Source organism: Hemicordylus capensis, chromosome 4 (assembly GCF_027244095.1).
Source record: "Hemicordylus capensis ecotype Gifberg chromosome 4, rHemCap1.1.pri, whole genome shotgun sequence".
Lineage (NCBI taxonomy): Eukaryota > Metazoa > Chordata > Lepidosauria > Squamata > Cordylidae > Hemicordylus > Hemicordylus capensis.
The window spans coordinates 137,025,091-137,052,360 of NC_069660.1; the positions used below are offsets into that span (position 1 = coordinate 137,025,091).

The window sequence follows — 27,270 nt, forward strand, 5'->3', positions numbered from 1 at the left end:
AATTGGAAAAGTTCTTGTTCCATACTCTGAATTATACACATGTATACAATTAATAGTTTTGCAAAAGTTATTAGCTCAACTTCACAATGTGCCAAATTGTATCAGTTCTTATAAATATTTATTTAATGCACCTGGATAGTACAAAAGGAAAATTGTGCATTTTGTTCTTTGCAGATATAATGGGTATTTTTCCGTTTCTCGCAATACTCATTCAGATTTAATACTGGCTGGCTGCAGTATTGGAAAATGTTTGCGTTTTGGCTTTGGCTAAATCTTTTGAAACTACTTTTATCATGTGTTCTGTTGTTTTTTTCAAGTTGTTTGCTGTTTGTATAATGAGATCCAAAGTGGAGTTTAAGATCTGTTAAGAATATAAAAATAAAAACTAGTTAATACCTTTTGATCTGATTAGGAAACAAATTCTAGTAAGAACTAATCTGCCTACCTTCCTTTCACTATCCCTACAATTGGACTACATTTGGTCTGAATCCGTTAGGCAGTTCACAAGTTAGCACACTTGCGCCTCAAACATTTGCATGTCCACCATTTTGAATCAGGGTGAATGAAATCATTACAAACTCTGCCCTTGAGCCATCCCTATATGTCTTTACACCTGTAGTAAATTTGGTTCAAATCGGTAAGATGGCCTACAAGTTAGCCCATTTGTGCCTCGAACATTTATGCTCCCACCATCTTGAATTGGGGGAGGGGATGAAATCAAAATCTATGCTGTTGAGGTGTCCCTGTCACTTACAACTGTACCAAATTCCATTCAAATTGGTTAGACAGTCCAAGTTAGCCCACTTGTGCCTCAAATGTTCACACATCCACCATCCTGAATTGGGGTGGATGATGACATTGCAAACTACGCCCTTGAACTGTCCCTATGTGTCTCCACACCTGTAGCAAGTTTGGCTCAAATCAATTAGGTGGTCCACAAGTTAGCCCACTTGTGCCTCAAAAGTTTACATGTCTGCTGTCTTGAATTTGGGTAGATGGCATCATCACAAACTATACTGAGGTGTCCCTACAACTGCACCTGATTTGGTTCATATTGGTCCAGGCATTGAGAAGTTGATGGCGGGGGATGGACATACACATGGAATGCCAGGTGACCTTATAAGCCTACTGGAAAGTAGGCTTCAAATGCCCACTTACTTGTTTCATCCTCTATAATAAAAGGCTTGGGTGTCCGCCCGTGTCTCTGCGCCCGTGTCTTTCTTGGCCGTTCTGGGCATGCGTGGAGTGCATGCCCAGAACGTCCGAGGAAGATACGGCCGCAGAGACACAGCAGCCATGTTGAAGAGAGTGGCGGGCGAAGAACGGGCTACGGGGAGAGGAGAGGCGGCAGCGGGGGCCATTCACTTTCTAAAAGCAAGCGGGGGAACAGCCGGGAGTGAAGCCCCCCTGCGGGGAGCCTACCACGCTCCCAAGCGGGAACCCCTTCTCCTCTCTCAACCTCCGCGGATGCTGCGGGCGGTGCTCCCTGCAGGCGCTAGGGGTCTCTGCCTGCCTGCCTGGGTCTCTCTGGGGCCCGGGACAGAGCGGCGGCAGCCATTGTGCTTTCCGCTCTGCTTGCCCCCTTTCCCGCCGCCGGGAAGAGCAGCCCAACAGCCGGGCAGGCGGACGGGCCGAGCAGCTGGAAGTGGGCTCGGCGGTGCCTGGCTGGGGCATGGAGGAGGAGAGCACCACAGCCCTGCTGCCGAGCTTTGTCTTCGGCGCCCTCGCCTTCCACCATCTCAGCACCCCCTCGGACACTGTGCGTAAGGCAAAACCTTCCCAGCCCCGTCCCCTCCCATCCCCCGTGGTTTGAGCAGGGCGTGCAAGAGACAGGGACACACGCGGCCGGGCTGGGTGAGCGAAGGCGACGACTCCCCTTCCAGGCCAGAGAGTCCTCTCAACCCCGGGTTTTCAGCGCCTGGGCTAAGCCTAAGCCCCCGGCGCCAACCCGTCTGGCTAGAGACCCCTGAGCGTGCACAGAGTGCCTCTCCCTCACCTTCGCATGCCCTGAGGTTGAGAGAGGAGAAGGGGTTCCCGCTTGGGAGTACGGTAGGCTCCCGCAGGGGAGCTTCACTCCCGGCTGTTCCCCCGCTTGCTTTTAGAAAGTGAAGCCACTGCGGTCAGCACGTGTGAGCAAATGGCAGGAGAAGACCGCTGGAGTTTGGCGGGGCGGGAGGGGAGGGCGCTGTCAGTTCAGAGGAGAAGCCGCTGCAACACCCTCCCTCCAGCGCCATGCTGCTGCTTTATTTTCTCGCTGCATGCCTGCTCATTTCCTCTTGGGCTCCGCGTGTCTCCTCTCCTCCTTAGTTAACACAGAGCTCTCCAGTTGGCTACCGTGACAAAACTTCACGCAACACACCACCACGCCTCCTCTTTGATTCTGGAATAAGTCACATTGAGATCAGTGTGACTCCCCCAGAGCCAAGAGCTAGGACTGAGCATTCTTCCATGCCTGTAGTAGGCAATGACTTCGTGTGTGGGGTTTTGTGGGGGGGGGCGTTGACACACATGCAGCGCGTGTAAGGAAGGGAATATATGCCCCTCTGAGGTTTAACTGTAGAGGTTCTATTTAAAATTAACTTCCACTTCCTAGCTGAATAAAGATTGATTCTACAAAACTTTTCTAGCGCCCGTTAACGTAATGGGCTTAATGACTAGGCAGGCTCCGCCGGAGGAACTGTCCCCTTTAGGGACTGCAGCCCCTTTCCTGTTAGGGAACCGCTCTGGGGCGAGGACGCCGCCTTTAAGACCCTCTGGTGGGTGTGGGTAGGAGCAGCAGCCCTGGCTCCCGTTCCAGGTCCCTCCTTCCGGGCTGGCTTAATTTAGTGCCCCCACCCCATATGTACTAGATGGTGTGCTTCCGTAGAAAGAGGAGTGGGGTGGGGGGAGGGGGAGGGGCAAGAGAGAGTGGGGCAGGGAGGAGGGGAAGGGCAAGAGGGAGTGGGGAAGGGGGCGGGGGAAGGGCAAGAGGGAGTGGGGCAGGGAGGAGGGGGAAGTGTGTGGGGAGGGGGAGGGCAAGAGGGAGGGGGCAGGGGGAGAGGGAAGGGAAGGGCAAGAGGGAGTGGGGGAGGGGAAGGGGAAGGGCAAGAGGGAGTGAGGCGGTGGGAGGGCAGGAGGGACTGGGGCAGGAGGCTGACAGGGAGGAGAAGGTGAGAGAGAGGGGGGTGGGAGGGGGAAGGAGGGCAAGAGAGTGGGGTGGGAGGGAGGGGAAGAGAGGCAAGAGTGGGGCAGAAGGGAGGGAGGGAGGGAGAGTGGGGCAGTACTCTCGGAAAAGGGCCCCCACTCTCGGCCAGAGGAGGCGGTGGGCCTGGCTGGGTGGAGGAGGACGCGGTGCGGCCAAGGCAGCGGCAAAGCCTCGGCCAGAGGAGGTGGACTTAGCTGGCCCCAAAGGTCTACTAGCGCCCGTTAATTTAACAGGCTTAAAGTTACTAGTTGTAGATAAAATGTTCAGTCTGAGAACTTCACTTCTTTATTGGCATACATTTTACAGAGTGCTGAAGGGCATGCATTTAAGAGCTTTCAGTCTCCCCATCTTTACCTTTTTATCTGTGGCTGTAGTGTGTGTGTCTGTCAGATTACTAATTGATTTCCTTCCATGAGTATTCCTGCTGGTGAGGTACTGTGGTGAAAAGATAACGGCATTATGCATTCTTGAGTAGTGGGTCTGGGGAATATGTAGATTTTGTCTAGAAAGTAACAAGAAATCTATGTAAGTATTTTATACTGAGCAGAACATCTTCTTGCAGGAACAAAATGCATTCCATGTTCAACATTTGAAGAGTAGGAACCTATTTGGTCTGAGGGTGAAGCCTGCATGACAGTTCTAAATTGGCTAGTAGGCTCTATCCAAGAACACACATACATCTTTTCACTCACTGTGAGGTTGTTGGTTCCTCATAGTAATGATTTTAAACAAAAATTAGAGTAGATGCAAGTACAAGAGATTTACTGTACAATTTACAAATACAGGTGGCCCTCATTCACAGGGGTTCTGTTCTCATCTATAGGCATGAATACAGAAACCTCAAATAATGAAATTTTACCCCTCTGGGAATCTAGGAGTTACGTTCCTAACAAAAAATGGACAAAAAGCAATAGGGGCAGAAATAGAAGGAAAGCATGGTACCTTATCCTCCAGCAATGCCCCCAAACCCTGAAAATGGTCAATTCGGGGGTGAATATTTGCCCCACACAACACCCATTTTTTAATGCCACAAAATGGCTCTTGGCTGTAAAATGGCAGCCATAAATCTCAGAAGTCATTTTCATCCACTCAAAACCAAAGATAGACAAGCTTTGCCTATTTTTTCTACCTGCAAATAACTGGGCCTCTCAGACCCAACCACTGATATGTGAAACTGTGACCCACGAGACCACAGAGGGCCTCCTGTATGTCTTTGAAGCCTGAACATTCTAACTTACACTGCTGCAGAAAATTGAGGCTATTTTACCTGTGAGAACAACTTCACAGGCATATTTAGGGGTATGGCTGGATTTAAGAGTAAGTACATTTCATGCTCAGTGTCTTATTTTACAATTTAATGTTGCTACAGCACCTTACCTCTCAGATAGTCTGTCTGTCCACTGTTCTGATGGCTGGTGTGTAATACTTTTCTTTTGAGGAGAAGCTGAAATTTTGAACACAATAAGGAAAACAATACATACACATGAAATAAGTACAGCCTCTGAGCTTTTGCTCTAGACTCCTGCTCCAAACACTAAAGATTTTAACCACAAGAGTAGCAGCTGTTTTCTTTCACATCTCTTCTAATGAATGCAGGCGTGGAGCCAATCGAATGGTGGCCTGTGTCCAGCCCCTCTAGTTACTCCCCATCCACATGACATCACGTGCATGGGGGCGTGGCTCAGGCTCTGGAAGAGCCCCAAGCGGATTCCTCATGCCCAGGCTCCAGAGAGCCCTGAGCGCGAGCTCTCCTCTGTCCTTTTCAAGCAGCACTTGCTGCCTGATAGCATGTATTTATCTTTCTCTCCCTCGCTGGAAGAAGAAAAAGGGAAATACATGCTGTCAGGCAGCAAGCACTGCCTTAAATGACAAGGGGAGAGCTCACTCAGGCTATCCCAAGCCCAGGCCATGCCCCCTTTGTGCGTGATGACCAGCAAGTGAGAGAAAGAGAAATACATGCTGTCAGGCAGCAAGCGCTGCCTGAAAAGGATAGGGGAGAGCTCACTCTGGGCTCTCTGGAACCAGGGCATGGGCGGGGGGAGTTTCCTCAGGGCTCTTCTGGAACCCGAGCCATGCCCCCCTGTGGCCCTTCATTGGCGACCCAGGTTCTTTGAACCTGTTCGCACGATGGTGGCTCCGCCCCTGAATGAACAAACTAACATTCTTCAAACTGAATCAAGTGGTCCTTTGCTATGAGATCATGTGGCTGAGCAGTTAAAAACTTTGGGTTTACCATAGTGGAGTTCTAGACTGCAGGACTGCACAGTGTCATTTTCTTATCACATACGTTGTCAAGAGATGGGACAACTTGTGCTGCTTTAGTAAGAACACAGCCCTAAAGCAAAAGTAGGTAGTGGGCTGCATCCACACTAACCTGTTTTTGCTTATTTCATCTTCTCTCTGCCCCCTCCCATATGTTCCTGAGAATTGAGAGATCCTAGAGTAATTTGGGAGGTATGGGGGCAACTGAGAGAAGGGGGGGTCACCCCCCCACACACACACACCTTTGTGTGAGCAGAATATACTTTTGTGAGTGGAAGGGTTGTCTGGATGCTGCCCAACATATTTTTAAAAACCCAGAAGGCTCATGTGCTCAGCTTCTTCTCCCACACAGCTTTTTTTCAAGATTTACAGGAAACAGATAAATCCAGCATCTCTCTTACTATCAGTTGATTTAGCTGATCTTTAGTTAACTACATTTTAAAGAAAGTGTGGAGCAGCAAAATAAAATAAAAGTGAGAGTCAACATGGCAATGTACCTTTAAAGGTATGTTTCTACCTATAACCTGAGTGGTTTTGGAAACAATATTCTTGTAGAGTTATTTTGAGCAACATGAATTTTGAACTCCATGAACTCAACTTTGGCGGAGAGGGTGTGTGTGTGTGTGCTTTCTAAGGCTTAAATAAGTGCTAATACATGGAAATGTTATTCTCAATCCTTGTCTTCATGTGAAAAGCAGAGTGTGAAGGTGCTCTTCCTATCTCAGCCTTTTGTTCCCTGTTGCAGAATGGTGGTGAAGAGGAAGCCTCCTGTATATTCTTATGCAAAATGTAACTCACTCTGTTCTCCACATATGATAGGGACTGTATCATTCCTTCAACACTGCCTTTACTTTTTATTTTTAATATATTTGTAGTGTGGTGTTTTCTTCCAGAGACACACATTGTTGTAACTATACCTAGGTGTTGTCTTTCCATTATGTTATGCTTAGTGTGAAGTAAATAAATGGAAAGACTTACCAAGTTCAGTCTCATAACATCCCTTGATATCATCATTTCTTTGGCTATCCATATAGAAGTGGGTTTTCCAATCTCTGTGTGGCAAGACTGTTGAATTGAAAAACAGACAGTAACTTCAATTTAGCCCAACAGTAGCCTATAATTTTGAACAGAATTGAAGCAAGTTCTGAAGATAGTTGTGGAAACTGCCAAAACGATCTTTTTCCTTCTAGAGAAAAACCCTGCCAATCTTCCACCCCTGATAACTTGGCAAAGAGGCACCTTTGAATGTGGTGATTCTCTTTATTTAGCAGGGGGAGAGTATTTAGCAGGGGGAGAGTAACTGGCCCTATCCACCCCCAGCACAGTACCTCCAGTGACTGTTGCTGGTATCTATCTTAAGTTTCTTTTTAGATTGTGAGCCCTTTGGGGACAGGGTTCCATCTTATTTGTTTGTTATTTCTCTAAACCGCCCTGAGCCATTTTTGAAATTGAATAAATAATAAATAAATAATAATAATAATAATAATAATAATAATAATAATAATAATAAATAACTAGCCGACCCCGCACAGAGCATCTGTGCGCTCTTTGGGGCCAGCTACCTCTTCCCCCCACCTTCTGCGCCCCAGTCTCCAGCCAGGGACCAATTCTCCTGGGTGCGCATCAGCCAATCGGGCGCCTCTGCCCCCAGCCAATCATCTGGGCGCCAGGACGCACATTCCAAGGCTCACCCAGGAGAATTAAATATATAGATAATAATAAAATGTGATGTAATTACGCAAGAACCATAATTAGCACTAAAATAAAGCTTTACCGTGCACAAGGATCAATAAATCAAAATTAGTCTTTGTACTAAAGGAATTATCAGATAAGTGGATGGCAGGTAAACCAAGTCCTAGTTTGAATAAGTGCAACTAAAATGTTACTTCTATAGATCTGCATCAATTTATAGCCCCAACTGAATTAAGTAGTCACACTCAAGTCACACTGAAATAAATGGGACATGAATACAACTAACTCTAGGTTGGAAGAAAGTATACAACTCAGTCCAGCTCGAGTTGCATGGGCTTATGTGGGACTAGTAATGGAAGAATGTGAATGAACATTATATTAGAATGTACATCCTACTCACAACAATGCAGTGTGGATAGAGTGCTTTTTCATATGAATTGGTATTCTGATGTATATCTGAATATGTAAATCCCATGCTTGCTGTTCTTGATCCAGAAAGGAAAATATGCACACAAGCATGTCCTCGGCAATATTAGTATAAAGATAATAATTCAGTGTTATAAAATGTCCTATTTGTCATCTGAGACAAATTGGTTTTTGTTTTTTTAAATCTACCTTTGCTTTGTTCTTTTGGACCCACTCTCCGTGACCCATGACTTCTAGTCTTCTGTTCCAGAAATACTTTGTTGCTTGAATTGCCCATTAGGTCACAGAATGAAATGTCTTCTGTATCACTATCTACACACATCCACAAAAACATTTATGCAAACATGCTATATATTATTATAATATATTATAAATGCTTCATCCTTCAACTGTGAGAGGTTAACACATTCAATCATTCTACAACCCGTTTTGTTAAACATGTTATTTATTACTGCTGTTGACACAAGTTGTCTCTTGGAACAACTAACAACTGATCCACATGATATGACTGGTAGTGACTTACTAATACCATAAATAAACTATAAGACAAGCCTCACTGTTCAGGTTTAAAAGTGTGTTGTTTTTTAAGATCTGGCTGCATGTATGGTTTTCTTTTCTTGCATGCATGTAAATAGCTGCTTGACTGAGACCATGAAATGCATAGATTAATACACCTACGAAGATACAGCATGTACCTGTTCAGCAAATTATTTAAAAATGGCTTTTGGGGGTAAAGCTATAAAGCCTGGTTAAAGAAAAAGAAAGTTCTGTACTAAGCAAGCCTGATAGACTAAATTCTGTACTTTTTCCAATATGCAATGGACAGGTCTATCTGAACATAATGCTGTGAGGGAAATGCACTCTGCACATGCTCAGGGGCACTTTAATTTGTACTAATTTATTTCTAGTAATACAGAAAACAGTTGCTAGGACTAAATCCTGATACAATGACAGAATTTCACTGAAATGGCATCATACTATAGCAATAGCTGTTAGGGCTACATGGTAGCTAACAGTGAAATCCTAAAAAATGCAGGGTGTTTGTTGTTAAATATTACAAAAACTAAGTACCTGATAAATCCACTGCTTTTTCTTCTAAGACAATTGAGAATCTTTCACAGTCTGACTTTTCTCTGTTTGCTTTTCTATGCTCTATATTCTTAGTTCTACATTGAAAATAAAAAATAAGCAGAAACCTTAATTAAATGCACGGATACTTAAGTTTGTTAGATGTACTGGGAATTTTTTTTGTCTCATCAGCTCCCTATCAGTGTGTGTCAGAGTTATAAGCATAATAATGGGGAAAGACACACACACACTCACTCACCTACCTACCTACTGGAAGAACAGGGACAAATTCGTTTACTTGATAACTGTATTTTCAGTCTAGGATGTATGACAATATTATGTTCCTTTGTAGGATTTCCCAACTGCTCAAGAAAGTAGGGATCTGCAGAATAAGCTGTGCCTCCTATGAAAAAAATGTACAGGGAAAAGAAGCTGATGACTTTTAAGAATATTTTTACTAGTTGATTCAAATAAATGTGTTGCTCTCACTTTGTTCTTTCAATACACTGAGATCAGCTGTGCTGGATTTTTGATTGCCCGTATTGTCGGGATTAGCTGGAGGTGGAGATCTCATTGCCCAATAGTTAAAATTCCTGTTGGGTTAAAAACAAATGAAAATAATGGGCACAGTGCATGTCAGACACAGCATTAACACTTGCGTAAAGCACATAAGAACAGCCCAAGGCCTATCCAGTCCAGCATCCTGTTTCACACAGTGGCCCACCAGATGCCCCTGAGAAGCCCACAGGCAAGAGGTGAGGCATACTGTCTCTCTTGCTGTTGTTCCCCTCCAATGGGTACTTAGAGGCATGGTGAGCTACGGTATTACTTGTGTTCTCTAGAAAATCCATACAGCCCAAAGGTACTAAAAAAACCGCACACAAATCTTGGGTCATTACAATAATGTTAATTAATTAAATGCAGGATGAAATTTACCTATAGGCAAACTAAGCACTTGCCTAGGGCTTCCAAATTTGGTTTGAAAAAGCACATGGCTTCACGTTGCAGTTTAGCTCTAATCATAATTTGCCATTACATCCAAACTGGTAAACAATATTTGAGGCTTGCCCTTTAAACCTGAATTGGAAACCCAGTTTTCAGTACTGGTTTAGAGAGTAAGTGCTGGCCATTATTTGCCTATTCCAGTGTCACAGTAAACTATAATTAACCCTAAATTGCAAAGTGAAGCTTTTCATGAGATGGGAAAGGAAGAGTACAAATGAGCAGCTTGTTTCAGATTCTTGAAACCATCGTCTGGAAGATTGTCTGAACTGAGCCAATGTCTAGCAAGACATTTCAATCTATCTTCTATCTATATATTTCTCTGAAACATACCCATAGCTAATCCCATGCTCTCGCAAGAGTTCGCAAGCAGCTGCTGGACAGTGGCGGGGACGGACGAGCGGATGGTGGCCAAGCCGGCCGGCCATCAGGGAGGGAAAGGGATGGTCAGGCCAGCGGGCCGAGAGAGAAAGTACCACCAGAGGACGGTGAGAGAAAGTGGACTGGGACGGGGGAGAACTGATGGGCTGAAGGGAGTGGGGGAGAATGTACTGGGGTTGAAGGGATGGAGACAAAATGAAGATGGGAGCGGGGAGAGACACGGCTGCAGATGCTCTGTGCCAGATTAGCTAGTTCTGTTTAGTAACTCTCTTCACTGGATGTCATAAGGTTTACCACTTACTCCTGATGGAAGAGATGACATTTGCCACCATAGCTGGATTGCTGAGATTTCTTCTGTGGAATAATTTCCATAGGATTTCTGGCCTGTCCATATTTCTCATGGTTAAAAATATTCACTTCAGTAGCAATCTTTGGTGGAGGCTCACTAATGCTTGAAATCATTGGACTCTGTACAAAAGAACCATATGGGAAACAAATGAAAGTAACATATATTATTTACTTACAAGCTTGTTAAATGGAGAACAACCCTGGAGGATACTTTTTTTTTTTTGCTGTACAACACTATTGAAGGTTATGTGTTTCCCTATATTGCTCTGCAAAACTGACTCTTCGTGGCATACACAGCCAAAATATGTGGACCACTGAGAAACATTGATAGTTATCTTTGTCTACTAAGGGGGGGGGGATCATAATTTTAAAATAGTTACCCAGGAGGAATTCACTTGCAAATGTTCAATATATACTAAGCGGCTCAAAACCAAGATAAATTATTTTCCTCCCGTTCTGGCTTAAAGAGCCTTGTGCATCTTTTCTCACTAATCAGTTGCAACAATAGAGCAACACTGGCCGCATTTGCACATAACACAAAACCTTAGTTTAAGGGGCAGAGGTTCCCAAACCTGTACATCTGAATGCAGAAAACTCTGGTTCCGCAAGGAGAGCAACCCGAGGCCTGCTTTTTGAAACACCCTTGGGTTATAGTGAGTTCTACCACCTCAACCAGAAGTTGAACACAGCCTGCTTTATATCTGAATGTGTAACTGCAGGCTGCGTTCCCTGTAACTGGAGTTGAGGGAGGAAGCTCCTCGCTCTCTCTGGCCATGATTGGCTCTGCAGGCTGTCCTTCATGCAAGAAGGAAGTCTGCACAGCCAGTTTTTCCTCCTCTCTGCAGTCTTGCTTACTGCAGGCTCCCTGCTTTCTGTTACATCCAAATTTGGACAGGAGAGCGGTGGGGGGAGCAGAACCGGACCCACGGTTCCTCATCATGTGCAAATTCAGCTACAGACTCATAGCTGGAGATAGAGTGGGGCGGAAACTAAGTGTGCACTGGGAAGCCATTTTAAGTCAATGCATACAGTAGTAACTACTAGTACTGTATATAAATAGTTTCTTCTAATTCATCCCCTGAGGCATCATTTCTAATAGCAGCATGTTTCAAGAAGGTATAAAGGCCTGCCCTTGAGTACATTCAAATATACTTTGCGAAAAATAAACCAACCCTGAATTCGAAGAAGAAGTACTTGTCCAGTAACTTATAACAATAGCTATTAAGCATGTAAAATCAGAAATATATTATCCCGAGAGGGGAGAATAACAAGGTAAAACTTCAAGGACATACACCCTCTCTAAATATCACCCTTGCTCATCCCAGAGCCCTTACCCTAATTTCCTAGAATACTGGAAGCTTTGTAGGCAGAGTTACTTCTTAATGAGTAACTAAGTAGAATAGAGCCTGCATGTTTCCCCTTATATCTCTATAAGAAAAAAAAAATCTTAAAATAATAAAGTTTATTATTTTAATTAGCAGGTGATGCACCTTAGGTAAGCGTTTGGCTTCAAGAGGGAGGAGGGGATCCCTTGAGGCTTGACAGATCAGGGATGCCGCTCAGCCCTTCTTCTCTACAAAAGCGACATCCTTCCGTATGGCTGTGCAGCGTCGGACGGGTGTTGTTAGTAACAGGGACCTGATCTGCAGCCAGCTAGGATGGGCAGTGCTCGCTTTAGAGTGATGGAGCCGTCCAGAGCCAAGGTGCTAACGCCAGCATCTCTGGGCCAAGGTGGCCACTCCGTGTCCGCCCTTCTAGGAACCGCACTGTGGTGGGTGGAGCGCCAATCCCAGCTGAGAGCCATGCTGGCACATAAAGAATTATGTCTCAATAATCGCGGCCCATTTCACCAAAGAATCCTGTGTCCGTGTCTCCTTGGGTCTGGGTACAATACTAGAAGCTTTGTAGGCAGAGTTACTTCTTACTGAGTAACTAAGTAGAATAGAGCCTGTATGTTTCCCCTTATATCTCTATAAGAAAAAAAATTATTTCTTAAAATAATAAAGTTTATTATTTTAACTAGATGCTTACTCCTTAAAAATAGATGCTAGACACTTCTTCAAATAAAGCTTGAAAATCAGATAAGAGGTCTGTCGTATTCTGGGAGTCAGGGACAGCCACCATAGCCTAAGGCCCTTTTACAACACTGCTAAGTTTCATTGGCACATTGTATTTTTGCCATACCTCAACAATATTTCAATGATGCAAGCACAAGTAAAAGAAAGATCACAGTAATTTGTTGCTTACTAGAGTTTAATGATTTACCTCAGGACAGCTTGAATTCACAGATTCACAGGGGGTGAGTGATAGTGATGATACCAAACTTAAGGAATGTGAATTGCACCCCTTATCAATTTTCTCCTTGATATCTTCAAGCAGCATCTCAAGTTTAAATATCTCCCCCTCTAATTTTCTAAATACAAATACAAAATGCACAGTTAAATATGTCTCTTTCTTCCCTTCATTGTAACACTGATACAAGATGATAGAAAAGTAAATGGAATTGTTAAGATCAAAATATTTTGTTATTATAGTTAATGCTGAGAATGTGTTGAGTGCTATGCTGTTAAACTGCAAAACAGAGTGGTTCCCGTCATTAAGACACTCACTGCCATTGGCCACCAAAGCGCCTGTGCCAAATTATAAGCCCCAAAGCAATGTTTGAGGCTTTTTTCCTGCATTGAAGATTGGATGGTGGTAGAAAAGGATTCTGTGTGTGACTTGTACCATGCATGTGGAAATTGCATGCCCTAGCACACATTAGACATAGTTACATATCTACATCAGCATCAAGAGATGCCTGAAAAGAAGCACCCTCTTCCAGACTGTGCTCGACTGCCTGAAGTCATATTTCCATGTACGGGGGCCATTCTGCACACGTTCTCCAGCAGTGTGCTAGAGTAGCAGGATATAATTTATTTAAACAAATAACTTCAAAGGAGAACTCCAGCACAAGATGACTGAATTAGGGTTTATTTTTCTGTTTGATGCTAATGTCTTTGGCTTGGATTGGGATTATTCATTTCTATCATAGTAGAGTTAATTAATGTAGCATTTATTTGATTCTGTTATTGCTAATTATGGCTGCTGTGACTTGTCACCACGTTTATCTTATATATTTACAGCTTCACATAGAATTGTCACAGACTAGGCCTCCTGTATTTCCTTGCCATTTGACTGTTTACATGTTTTCTTCTCTATACCCATGTATATATCCTGTGTACTGAGGAGAACATTTAATGCATCTGCTCAAGCGGATTGTATTCAATTTACTACAATAATTGTTTTCCCTACAATATATGAATCCCCATCACCGTGGTATCTTCCCAAAGTGTCAATCTGTGGTTATGGTGGATGAATGGATATTCCACTTCTCTCTCATAAAGGAATCAAATGCCCGTCTGTTTATGGGCAACCTGTCCAGACAATGCAAGACTTTTACTATACATGTAGGATAAAAACTGAGAATAGACCTGTTACCTCAGCAAACCTATTTTGAAAATTCACATATGATGTGGTAATGCAGGCATGTCTAGGGTTTAACTAGCAGGAGGGGTGATGATTAATTCTCCTTGCAGCTATTGATCTTCCTTTGCAAATGTTCCCCAGGCTGTTTTCCCACAGTTGGGCTTATTTCTGGTCTCAGCCTGGGAAGAGGCCTGAAGTGGATGAAGTTAAGCAGCCATTTATGTGCACTGATTCTCTTCTGCCATTTATGTGCACTGATTCTCTTCTTCTCCCCCACATTAGCTTTGTGAAGCAAACTTGGAAACTGGGGAGCTTGGCTGACATCCTGACTCTGAGGGACTGCAGGGGCATGACAGGAGCCCATGTGCAACTCCCTTAGTCCCTCTGCATGCACATGGTTGTGCAAGAGCCCTTAGTCTCTGGAGCGCCACTTCAGAACGGCTCTGCAAGATCAGAAATACACTGCTGATCCTCAGAGCTGTACTTCCAATCTTACAGAGACTTTCTGGGGAGTGGAGAGCATTCCAGACACTCAGGGCTCTTGCGTTGACAGTGCACATTGAGGAGAACTAGGAAAGGTGTGAAAGGGCTCCCATCGCACCCTTGCAGTCCCTTGAAGCATGCATATGTCATTAGTTGTGATAGCAGTCCATGTTTGTCTAGTTCTACCCGATTTAGGAAGACTGTGTTCTGAAGGCTGTCAAGTAGAATCCGATTTTGGAAACCTAGGTTTAGTTACTCTGCTGCCACAGATTTCTCTGAGACCTATTTCACAAGGTTGTTCAGAGAATGTTTGAAATGACTATTTTAAAGGCTTCCACACACTAAAAATACATGTACATTATTTATAGTAACAGCCTCAACACTGAAAACCACCCTGGCTATGTTCTAGAATCCACTTTTATTTTTGAGATTTATATAGTAGAATAAAGCACATGAAAGAAGTATCAGAGCTAAATGACCAAAAATAAATGTATCTTTATGAACTTGACCTGTCAGGATCAAACTCTCCAATGCTTGTTGAAGGGTGCTTGTAACTTTGGAGCTGTAAAGCACAATGCTTCTCCTTCATGGCTAAGTAGTTCAGTTCCAGTTGGCCAAGTTGCTCTTTAAAACGCTCTACAAGCTTCACAAAATATGCAATGCAACTATTATTTGTTAATTTTACTATGGATAATTTTATTATTCATTATTGTCCTTAACCAGGTCAAAGAAATACTTTCAAAAGCAACAAGACAATATAAATACAATGCTAACCACTAAATTAGATTGCATTAATCTTTTTAAACTGAGCTGCAGTTTTAGATGCCACCAAAGCAAAGGCGGTGACATGTGATCCAAACTTGTGCCTTAACATCAAGTTCACAATTTATTTCAGCATATAAAAGGCATGTATATTTAACTGAGTGCTCTGTTTTGTAAGGCATTGCACTTCAGAATATTGCCCCATCTATAGTTATGTGTGTACTTCTCTGTGTAGCTTAATTTCCTTGTCCTGTGAGCATCCATATTCACTTCAGTGGAGACAGTACTGCTAAAAAGAGTGTACGCATGAAGCTGTCCATTCTGCTGAAGTGGCACTTGTGGACAGGGGAGCTCAGTACATACATACAATAAAGCTTTCTTGCCTGTAATATATCACTGGATTACATAGGAACATAGGAAGCTGCCATATACTGAGTCAGACCATTGGTCCATCTAGCTCAGTATTGTCTTCACAGACTGGCAGCGACTTCTCCAAGGTTGCAGGCAGGAATCTCTCCCAGCCCTTTCTTGGAGAAGCCAGGGAGAGAACTGGGAACCTTCTGCTCTTCCCAGAGTGCCTCCATCCCCTGAGGGGAATATCTTCCAGTGCTCACACTTCTAGTCTCCCATTCAAATGCAACCAGGGCAGACCCTGCTTAGTTAAGGGGACAAGTCATGCTTGCTACCACAAGACCAGCTCTCCTCTCCTTGAGAGATTGGGGCATATCTATCTATCTATCTAATGCTTAGGTGTTACGTGGCACATCTCATGAGAGTCTGAAGTCCCCTCTTGTGAGACTTCAGTTGGAGCTGGTAGGAGAAGGAGGTGGGACAGTTGGAGTGTGTGTGTGTGTTAAGGTCAAGGGAGGTGGTCCTGGCTTGCTGGGGAAGGGGGCTGGATCAATCAGAGGGGGTAAATTTTGGGGGAGTGGTCCTGTGCTTGGTGAGCCAGGTCGACATGAAGCCCATCAACTACTGCTGCTGCTCCTGTGGGGGGAGGAGGGGGGGAGGAAGAGCAGAAAGGCTTGGGAGACGAGGTCTCTGGGTGCACAAATTGGGTGTGGGGGGATGTTTGGTCAGAGTGGGGGGCAGCCCAGAGCGTGTGAGGAGTGCTGAGGTGAGGGAAAGAGGCAGGGAGAACTAGCGTGCAGATGCTCTGCACCGGGCCAACTACTATATAAATAATGGCCTTCACTTCCATTTGGGAATATCTCTCAATAATTCGGAAGATAGTTTACTAAGTTATAGTTGTTCTTTATATGTAAATGTGTGGCCTACAGAACTCTTGTGCTACTGTAGTCTCTTGTATAATATTGCCTTTTAATACTTAAAACTTTATTCTAGGTTGGTGAAAACTATTCATTAATGCAGGTTCCCAAGCTGTGGTACTCCAGATGTTGCTGAACTACAACTCCTATAATTCCCAACCACAATCAATTGTAGTTGGGGATAGCAGGAGTTGCAGACCAGCAGCATCTGGAGTACCACTGCATTAACCCCTGCATTAATTAAAAACTGTGGTCAACATCCTGACTAATGGTGCACATGTGCAGTGCTAGCTTCCCTACTTCCAAAGCACAGGTACTTTTGTGAAAGAGTGTGACGAATTTTGCAGTTCTTCTATCAACTGCTTGTTGACAGTGGAAACGCACCCATGAGAGCTTTGCAAACCCTAGGGACATTTTACTGCTGTCAGAGCACTTCCAGAGCAAGAGGAAAGCAGTGAAAATCACTGTGCTCGTGAGCAAGAGTGTCTGTGTTTCAGAAGCAAGGAAGTTAGCAGTGTTCCCTCTAATTTTTAAAATCAGTGAGTTGAAAGAGTTTTGTCCTGAGCGGCGGAATCAAGTCAGTGTGTGCATATAACTCTCTCTCTCTCTCTCTCTCTCTTTCTCTCTCTCTCTCTCTCACACACACACACACACAGACACACACACACAAATGTTTAACCCTTTTTCCCTGAGGGGGGGAGCTGCCACTACCTCCTGTCCTCTTCCCCCTTGCCCCCAGCTTCGGTCTCTGGGTACTGCCAGTGGGGAGAGAGACGCTGGAGGGAGCTGCTGCCACCTCCCATCCTCCCCTCCCCCACCCCCAGCCCCAGCTTCTCTTGGCTATGTCTGTCCGGGCTGCCGGTGGGGGCACTGGGCGGGGGGAGCCTCCTCATCCTCTGCTACAGAACTCACAATATTTGCAGCTGGAACTGGAGAAGACCCAGCTGACAGCGGGATGGGGGAGGCAGTGGCAGCGTGGCAGCTACCCAACCGGGAAGAGGGGGAAAGTGCAGCAATGCTTCCCGGGGAGGGGGGAAACAGGGTGCCAGGAATCAGGTGACAGGCAGTTGGGCAACAGTGGCGAGGACCTGCACAGGGGTCTGGAAGTTGGTGCATGCATGCGCACACCTTAGAAGGAACACAGGAGGCTAGTACTGCACGTGTGCTTTTGTTAGAAGCAAACACACAATGTTAGTTACAATGTCAGTCACTATAGATAGATAGATAGATAGATAGATAGATAGATAGATAGATAGATAGAGTCAGTCACTATATATCTATATCTATATCTATATATATGGCAGGAAATAAATCTTCAAATTTATTTATTTCTAAAATCCCTACAACATGCATGTACCTGGTGGCATTCGTGTATTGGAAACATATCCTGTGTCATATATTTAGAGAAATTTTCCACCTGTAAAAGGAAGGAACACATTTCATTTCAGCATTAATATGTCCTACATGTTTTTTTAAGGAGGTGACGTTCCAAACAGATATTAAAAATAAATACTTCATATTACTTTTGTTTTTAACCCTTCTGTCTGCTCCTTTAACATCTGAGAAATATTTTCGCCTTCTGTTGCTCTTTGCAGCGGAGGAGGATTCACAGATGCTTGATTTGCTGCACCAGCTGATGTTAATGATGAGACCATTCTTTGAGCCTGCAGTTCTACAAAACAGAATTAAAATGGAATATCTCTATATTGTTTCCTCAATTAGACAACAGAATAAGGAGCACAATAATAAATCTGTAAAACAATAGTGCTGTGATTATTTGGATAGCCAGTTTGAACTACCTGAACAAGGTGACTGGAGAAAACTGAGCATGGACTTCACAGGAACAGTTATAGGTGGAACTGTAGAAATGTCAGAAGTTACTCCAGGACCTCGTGTTTTAATGCAAGTGTTTGGGCTACAGGAATTTGAGCAAGGAAGTAGCTGTTATAATATACAAAAGCATATTGTAAAGTACAAAATTAGCATCCACAATCAAAGCATTCATTTGTCTCTCCCTGCCAACCCATTCCTGCAGCAACAGTCACAAATAATAAGGCAACATTAAAAATCAACATCCAGTCTTTATTAGGAATGTCCCTAGAGCGCCATGGACAAATATTATACAGTCACAACTTACACCATGCAAACATTGGCTAGTCCCAATGCACCTGCTTCAACAGAAGGAAGTGCATTGTAATCAACAAGAAGTCAAAGCAGGTAGAGATATAATAAATGTGCAAGTAAACAAATTGTGCAGTCAATTCATACTAGAGCTTCAGAGAGAAAATATTTTTGTTTCAAGCAAAAGGTTTCCCAAGCAACACATCTGATTTTATATTCCAAAAGATTTACCTTGGTATTAAACCTTAGATGATCAATATGATTCTGAGCCTCAGCTTGTTTTGTCAGCAGCTGTTATTTCAACAAATATAGAGAAAATGCAGTTAGTGCTGATTCTGAAATTCTCCCTACCCAGGGAAGTGGGGAACATGTAACAATATAGTCATTTTCAGGGCCAGCCCACCCATGTGGCCAACTGAGGGAGTCACCTGGCTTGGACCTAATTACTGCAAGGGAAATTCCACTAACAGACAAGGAGGCTATTCACACAATGGGACAAAATCGGGCTAGCCTCCGCTAGCCCGATTTAGTCCCATCATGTGAACCACCAGGCTCAGCTGCAAGACCGGTGGTTGTTTCTTGGATTGTGAGTAGCCACAATGTGGCTCCGTGCCGCGGCTACTCACGAGTAGACCCCCAGCCGGGAGACTTAAAAGCAGCCTCCCGGCTCGGGGGTCTCTCCAGTATGCTCTGCGCACTCATGCAGGGCATACTGGAGCTTCCAGGGGCCACATGGCCCCCAATCCTCCCAGCCCCCGCCGGCTCCATCATGGAGCTGGCAGTTGTGTGGGTGGCCGATCCGTGCGCCCAGGCAGGGCTTCCCAATTGTCTACGGGGAGAGCAGGCTTAGCCCGCTCTCCCCGCAAACCCAGACAAAGCAGGTCTTACTGATCGTGAGACCCGCCTCAAGGTCTTTCCCACTGTAGCCCTCCGCAACCCTGGAAAACAACTCCTGCAGATCTGAGTACCCTCTGGAATGGTACAGATGTGAGATGTGCTACAGATGGTTGAAGCTGAAGGAAGGAATCTGGGTTGTAGCTATAATTGAGTGGATGGGTTCAAAGAACCTGGGGGCCCCAGTACCTGAGGGGCCCCCAGATCCCCCCTCCCTATTTTCGTTATCTTCCTTATTCTGTGGGGCCGCCAGGGAGAGCAGCTTGGAAGGGATCAGTTAAAACTGGGCACCTTGTCTTGCACAATCAGAAGTGCATTTTATTTACACTAGGGATACACTGAATTTTAATCCATGTGCACATTCTTTAAACAAATACAGGGTGTTAGAATGCACACTTCACAATAACTCCCATTGACATTTTAAACAATTTAAGCTAAATTAGGCCTGCAGCCTGTCCTGGAACCCTAACTCCATAGCGTGGTTGGCTCAGTTTCCGTAGGTTTGAAAAGGTACAGGATTATCCAAATGCAGGGTTTTAGAATGCACACTTTACAACTCCCATGTTATTATATCTACCTCTAGCTGTTGGTCAAGTTCAGAAATCCTTATTTCCTCTTCTTGATTCTTCATTGCAACAGATTCCACATTCATTGCTTCTAGAACATCTTCTATAATTGCTGATTTACCAAGCAAATTTGGGGAAGATTTGGTTTTTTTAATTACAGAGGCTGATTTACTATTATTTCCTTTGGGTATTTTGACTTTTGGAGCAATCTTAGAGAAATCAGGAAGACGATAATGAACTTGATGTTGACCATACTTGAGCTGATTAGAAGAACTAGTCATTTCAAGAAAACATTTTTGCTCTCCGTATGTTTCTTTGGGGTTAGAGAAATAATTTAGCTCTTCATCATGTGCATCTTCTTCTTTCTGAGTTACAAATTGTTGATTATCTGCTTTGTATTTTTTTCTGTCATAACTGAGATTAGTTTTGCCATCTGTTCCAAACTGATCTCCATCTATCAAATCAAAACTCTCAATTGACTCACACTTCCCCTCTCTTTCTGAATTATAGCATTCAAGAGTATTTGTTCCTTCTTCCTTTGGCAAAGATGTCCTTGCACTTTCTGAATTCTTGATTTTATTTAAAATAGTTTCATTAAAACTTTCTGTAAATGATATATCTGGGATAGTCTCAGAATCAATTAACTGGCATGAAGTTGAGAATTCTTTGGGAAAATGACGTAAAAGGACATCTGACATTTTTGAGCAGGAGAAATGTTGATTACTTCCTGAATTCCTAAAATCTCCAGATGGTAATTCCTTCTCTGTTGTTATGGTAAATTCCCTTGTCAATGATGTTAGATTTATTTTCTTTTGAGACAGTTGTGTTTTACAGTCTAATTTTTCTTTTGAATGATTGCAAATTTGAGATGTCATGGTGAACAAACCTTGGGGAGCATTTTCTACAGAAGTTATATCTTCTAAGTTTTCTGAATCACAAATGCTTTGATATGTATTTTGTAGATCTCCATCATAAGGCAAATCTTCTTGCTCATCATCAGTATTGTCCTCAGAGTAGCCAAGCATATCAAATTATTATTATTTACTTAGTTTGCATACAGCCAGACTGTCCTTATCTACAATACCTGCTCATTATATCCTGATCATATTCCACATGACTTGCACTCAATGTCAACTTTAAAATTCTGTAAGATTTGAAAGAACATGGCACTTTAAATACATAAATATCATAATTAAAAATTTTAAAACTTGCATGCCTTCCTTTCCCCCCTCTCTAAAAATGTTCAAGATATTTATAGATGTATACAACTCCCTATTTGCATTCAAGAAACTTAATTTTACATAAACCTGTCAGAATTAATGCAGAAAACGCCTATGGGATTATCTAAAACACCAGCTGAGGGTGAAAGAAAAACATTAATCGTCTAGAGCGCAAGAAGAATTAAAATTTAACAACAGAGTTTAAGTGGTGAACTTTGGTTATGGATAGAATACTATGCAAATAATATCTATAGAGAGACATGTAATGAGGGGCATTCTTTAATATATATCAGATGGGGTTTACATAGTGGAAACTCATGGGTTACTGCTTTCACTATAATGGGGATCTAAGACACTGGTCCTTTAATTGAATTAATTTAATTCAAACAGAATAATTCCAATAGCATTTGCATAGTATTTTTTTTTCTGTGCAGAATATAACAGGCTCCTTATCTTGACTGAAAAATGTACATACATTATTTGTGAAATTCTGATACTGTAACCAGAAAAGTCTAATGCACATATTTCCATAAATAGCAGACTGATATTTATCTTTTTTAAAAAATCTGCTCCTATATCTAGTTATTGTGAATAAACTTTCAAATGTAGTTGCAAAGCCTTTGTGTAACTTTTCAGATTGTTTGCTTAAGGAAAAGAACATCTCAAATAGGGACTTCAATGGTACTGGTCAAAGACCACAATAAATTTTATCTATCTACCTTAATGTAACAGAAGAAATTATGCTTAAGAGAAATTCCACAACTACCCTTTGCTTTGCACAGCATACATTGTTAAGGTTTGTTTTAAACCTCACAATGATCTATGTTACTTTAATCAAGTCTCTTTTTCTTGGGTTTTAGATGCTGAAAGCTGAAAGCCTAATCATGTTCAGTAGTAAATAGGTTCCACTTTATTCAGAACTTAAATCCAAGTAAACATGCTTAGAATTTAACTATATTATTATACTCTTCACTTCACAGCAACATTTCTTGTCTTCTGTAAATCCAAACGCACTAATTTTACTTGGCTACTCAAACAAATTTATTTGAATTGCTAAAGTCTGAACTTCGTTTGGGTCTGGTTGCCTCTTGTTACATACCTTCTGATAATTGGGATGTAAACAGTTAGCAAAAAAACCAACCCAATAAAAATTAATACACAACACCCAAAACCTTTCTTTCAAGACACATTTCTTTAACAAAATATTTCTTTCAATTAACACTTTTTTATCACATAAAAATCTCACTTGTCTGTCATAATTAATCTGATACATGTATAGAAACCAGAAACAGTAAAATTGACAATGCTCCCTTATACTTACACACAACGGAATGTTTGGCTAAATTTCCTACGCAACCACTATAGTTATAGTAAATGAGCTAAATATTCTTACAAGTCATTCTGCTGTCTACTACCACACAACAGACTCTAAACAAGATACAGGGACTCTGTTTCACAGTGAATATACTTAATTACATCAACTGTAACCCAATATCGAAAATAGCAAACCTGCAGTAGCACAGTATCTTTATAACTGCAACCATACACCTTGCTATTTATTCTTCTTGTTTCACCCTGTTATTGTTCAGTGGGATCACAAAGAGAATATAAAGTAACAAACCAACATTTTTCCAGTCCCTGGTGGGAATGTCAAACTGAACATAGTCTCATTTATCAACTAACGCTTGTTTTCACTGGAAGCTATGAAGAAGTATTTAGTACTGGGTGTTGTGTTTCTTAACATTTGATGCCTTTAATGTCATAATTGTGTTTATTCCACCTACACTGTAGACACTTTTAATTATTTATGTAGGAAGATGCATGCAAGTTAATTATTTACTGTTATCATGGCCACCATCTGGGACTGCCTCCTAAGATCAAGAGGCATCTTAAAACCTTTATGAATTATCTAAACTGGCAAATTTCAGGAATGTTGGTTAGGCTGGGTCATATGGAAGTTGCAAGGGGATGCAACCATTCCAATATTAGAACATCCCTCAAAAGTATTTTCCCATGATTTCTCTGTAAATTCTAGCAAATTAGAATCTCCTTGCAAAGATCTCTATTGCATATAGAAGCTCAGCTCCTACTAGTGTTGTGCTTACCTTAATTCCCAGTGACATAATTTAGATATGAAGAAACAAACAAAGCCTGGTCTTATCCCCTCCTGCAGCTATGGAGTTGCGGGAGGATGTTCTACAGCTGCTGCTGCATCCTGTCTAAGGCATGCATGGCAGAGCTGGGCTGCTCTATCCCACCACTTGCCTATAAAAATAAGAGGAATTATTTTGCCACGATTCTTAGTATAGACAAGGTTATGCTGGCATTAGAAGCTATGTCTATTCTATGAGCCTAAGGATGGGATACAAAGGATTGACCTTGTGTCCTCTCTACCTCTTCTCTGGCCTATAAAGACCTCTTTTATGATGCTCTTAAGCAGTGTGTGGATCTTCCTGCTGCACAGAAATAACAGTACAACAGGTCCCCTTGGTAGTGGGAGCCCTGAACCCAGAGACTGGACCTTGTAACATTGTTATATTACAGTCTTTAACTGAATTGAAGACTAGTTCCCACCACCCCACCCAAGTTCTTTCATGTGAGAAACCAGGGGGTCATCTTACATTCAGAGTTCTCTTGCTTTGGGGTAAATAAGGATATAACCAGTATTTAACCTCTATTTTTAAGGGGCTCATGTTAAAATTAACAGTCATCTTGAATTTGGGTACATATGGTACACTGATCACACAAAAACAAACAGCTGATGGGAGATTTTCCAAATAAGGAGGAGACAGACTGTCTCTGATTTCAGTAATCTAGTACCTGATGAGAAACATACAAGAAGCTGTCCACATATTGTGTTTTATAAGGATACTGTACTTATGATTTGCTAGATGTGCACCTAAAAAAACTAGAGTCAGTGTTTGCAAACACGTGTCATATACATATACTTGTGAAGGGAATGGGATCAACTATGGCTCTGTGAAGTGTACATTTGCTGGCAAATCTGAGTTTGCTGCTGCATAATATGCAGAAAAGCCCTTATATATGTGTTGACCATCTGATGATTAGATATATTTGATGTATAAAGAGTTTAAAATTAGTTCATGGCAGTCAACATTTAAAACTGCACACAACTGGGACTAAAGATGTGCTCAACCAGTAGTATGGAAATTGGAAAAGACAGGCAGGAAGCTCTCCATCTCTCACTCCAAATACTTAGCACAAGAAGTCATGACAATTCTACTTGCACATTCCTGTCTCTGTTCATCATAAAACCAGCAACCAGTGAACAAATGTCTGAATCTGAAACCATGCTTTCAGTTCCCAGAAACAGATCTTCTCGGATGCACCCTAGAAGTAGGGTGCCACTATGGAAAGAAGGTTGGGATGATGCACACTGTCTTGAAGCCATGAGAAAGCATAAACTGATTTTATGAAACACTGATATTCTGAATCAGAAACCCTGAAATACATAAAAGACACCTAGTAACATTGCTGAAGTGATGCAGCTAAACTTCTGAATGAATACAGAAAGTCCATAGCATTAATTGCAAAAGGTGCCAGGATCACAGAAAAGGGGCATTGCATCACCCTGATGAGAATTGGAGGCTGCTGGCTTCTAACATCTCTGATGACTGCTGAATTCCTTTATGTTCTGGGGCCATTAACTGCAGCACCCATGTCCAAGATGTGTTGTTGCTACTAATTTTCAAGCCTGCTTCTGATGTCTAACATAGCTGGCATTTGTCCTGATGCTTACTTGTCATGGGCCTAGTGATAATTATGGGTGTATTCCCATCCCCACCCCTTCCTATGTGAATGTATTTAGCTTTATTGCCAGGGGCTTGAGGTGGATAACTATAATTAACCTATATTGTTCTTCCCTTTTCCCGGCTATAGGAGCTGTATTAATGTTCCTGAAGCCAACTGAAAGAAAGAACATAATAGCAAACATTTTTTCTACTTCCTCTTCACTTGTATGTTCAGCACAGAATTGATTTTCAGTTACTCATATGGGTACAAGGAGAAATTGGGGCTTTATCTTAGCCCTCTGGCCCCTGACCATGAAGGCTTTCTGTCACTGAGGAACAGCACAGCTTATACAGCGTTCAACTTCACGAACACATAAAAAGAATAACGAGTGTTTATTCTTGATCAATATACTCAGAGTTTAATAGACCACTCCCTATTAAAATTCTTAATGTAAGAATATTAATTCTTTATTAATCTTCACTTTAACAATTGTCAATGAAGAGGCTCATGAATGTCCCAGCTCTACCAGTACTTTCGGCTGTTTACACGACGGAGTAGACACACTCCCCATATACATCAGATGTAAATGCTTTTAAAAAATGTGGTTAAAGGGCGGACTAACCCACGTTTATGGAACCTTTTACTGGCAGTCTGGCACCCAAGGGAACAATCTCTCCCACCCTTTCCGCTGAGCCTCTCCACACAGCCCTGCTGGAGGCAGACGAAGAAGTAAGAGACAAGGACCTCGGCACCCACTTTCCGCCCAGCACCTTACACACCCAAGCCCAACTAACCCTGACCTAGATGACTACAGCACAGTGTACCAACCCTCCGGGAGTCCTCCTGAAGAGAGTGGAAGGCTGGACCAAGACCTGCCACTCCCTCTCCTCGACTCTCCATTGGCCAATGCGAAAGATGCAGGGGGTGGAGATGGAACAGCCCTCCATCGCGCTGAGCGCGCCGTACAGAGGAGAAAGGACTTTTCGGCAGAGCGCGTGCGCGGTGTAACGCGAGCTCGCGGGGTGGCCGTTTTTTCCGTCACTCACTCACTGGGGCGGCGCGGGGGCGTGCTGCTGGGGCAGAGTTCGGTAGCGCCGCGTTATGGGCTGACAAGGCTTCGAACGAGGTGGGGGTGCCCTTCGACTTTCTTGAGTTTTCAGGGCTCAGTGCTGTTTTGCGTTGATTTGCCACGTAGTGTCCGTTTAAGAGTGTCGGTTGTTGCACGAGGGGGAGGCGCGGAGCGCGAGCTGCTCAGGTTGGCTGAAGTGAGCGACGGGGAGTGGCGGGGACGTCCCTCCTCGGGGCCGCAGTCGAGCCCAGCCCGGTAATATGGGAGCGGGACGGAGGGCGGGCGTCCGCCTGAGGGTATGATGGGCTCCGGGGAGACGCAGGATGGTCCGGTGGAGTGGCAGGGTGGGGAGACGGCGGAGTCGAGATGTATAATGGGGAGCCATTTTGAGGAAATCCATACGGGGGGCAGACATCGATTCACGAGAGGCCATTGGTTAGAAGGGGGGTACTTGTTGACTAGTCGGAAGTACTTGGTGCTGAGGCAGGTGGGTATCTCTCCGTATCTGTATGTATGTACAGTATGTAGTACACCGCTCTGGGCTCCTTGGAGTAAGAGCGGGATATAAATGTAAAATCATCATCATCTGCTTGCATCAAACCATGTTTACTAAGTCTCGTCACCCGGGATTATTTAGTACAGAAAAAAGGAGGAACGCTCGGACATAAATGCATAAAAATACAAAGGGGGGCTTCTTATCTGTATCGATGAAAATCAGAAATACTCGCATCATATAGAATAGTGTCTCTGTTTGTGTTCATTGATACCGCTGTTTAGGAGATGGTCATTTCTCCCTGATGTTCCGCCCGTACCTCCTTGTTTTGTTGTGCATTGACACTTTGAGTTTGAACACTACCCCTGTTACCTTCTGGAAGTCCCCCCTTCATCTTTGGCAATTCGGTTTTAAAGCTGCTTAGCTGCAGGCATCCCGCCATTGTTATAAGAGTGATTCAGAGAAAAAACTCTATCCACCTGAACAGCTATAGCTGGATAAAATGCACTTTACTGATGCGGCATCCTTTATATTGTTTTACTCTTATTATGTGGTGTGGTTATTTTTCTCCTTAATGATGTGTGTGTGCGTGCATTAAAAGTATTAAATGTTCTAGATCTAGTTGTACAAAATTTCTCATTGCATACGTATACATTTGTATAGTTAATATTTGAATGTGTATAGAATACTTACATTGTGGTTTTTAAACCACTTTATGCATACCACTTTCTTATGCATTCAGCAGTAATTGTAGCTGGCACATAAGGAGAGAAACTGACTTGCCATCCATTGAATCTCTGTAAGTAAAAT

General features: G+C 43.1%; 2 protein-coding genes across 8 annotated transcripts in view; one reads left to right on the forward strand and one right to left on the reverse strand.

The window, feature by feature from the left end:
- Window positions 1-105: 105 nt before the first annotated feature.
- On the reverse strand, window positions 106-25,888 carry AKNAD1 (AKNA domain containing 1). Of its 6 annotated transcripts, none has more exons than XM_053250341.1 (18): window positions 25,727-25,888; window positions 23,251-23,410; window positions 19,937-21,069; window positions 18,697-18,756; window positions 18,144-18,285; window positions 17,868-18,016; window positions 17,702-17,761; window positions 14,824-14,957; window positions 12,629-12,776; window positions 10,317-10,483; window positions 9,122-9,225; window positions 8,900-9,035; window positions 8,636-8,730; window positions 7,754-7,876; window positions 6,425-6,511; window positions 4,562-4,628; window positions 3,539-3,686; window positions 106-361 (listed from the first exon to the last, which is right to left on the reverse strand). In XM_053250341.1, the coding sequence occupies exons 3-18, from the start codon at window positions 20,948-20,950 to the stop codon at window positions 218-220; spliced, it is 2,778 nt and encodes a 925-aa protein (XP_053106316.1). In that variant the 5' UTR covers window positions 20,951-21,069; window positions 23,251-23,410; window positions 25,727-25,888; the 3' UTR covers window positions 106-217. The 6 variants fall into 6 exon arrangements, with proteins under 6 accessions (XP_053106316.1, XP_053106317.1, XP_053106314.1 ...); XM_053250342.1 differs by lacking the exon at window positions 25,727-25,888 and adding an exon at window positions 25,521-25,686; XM_053250339.1 differs by lacking the exon at window positions 23,251-23,410.
- GPSM2 (G protein signaling modulator 2) overlaps window positions 25,855-27,270 on the forward strand; it is a 64,314-nt gene continuing 62,898 nt past the window's right edge. The window contains exon 1 of one of the 2 annotated variants that reach the window (XM_053250348.1): window positions 25,855-26,024. The gene's annotated coding sequence lies outside the window, so the exon portion shown is untranslated. The remainder of the gene's footprint in view (window positions 26,025-27,270) is intronic. The other variant, XM_053250347.1, reaches the window with a different exon arrangement.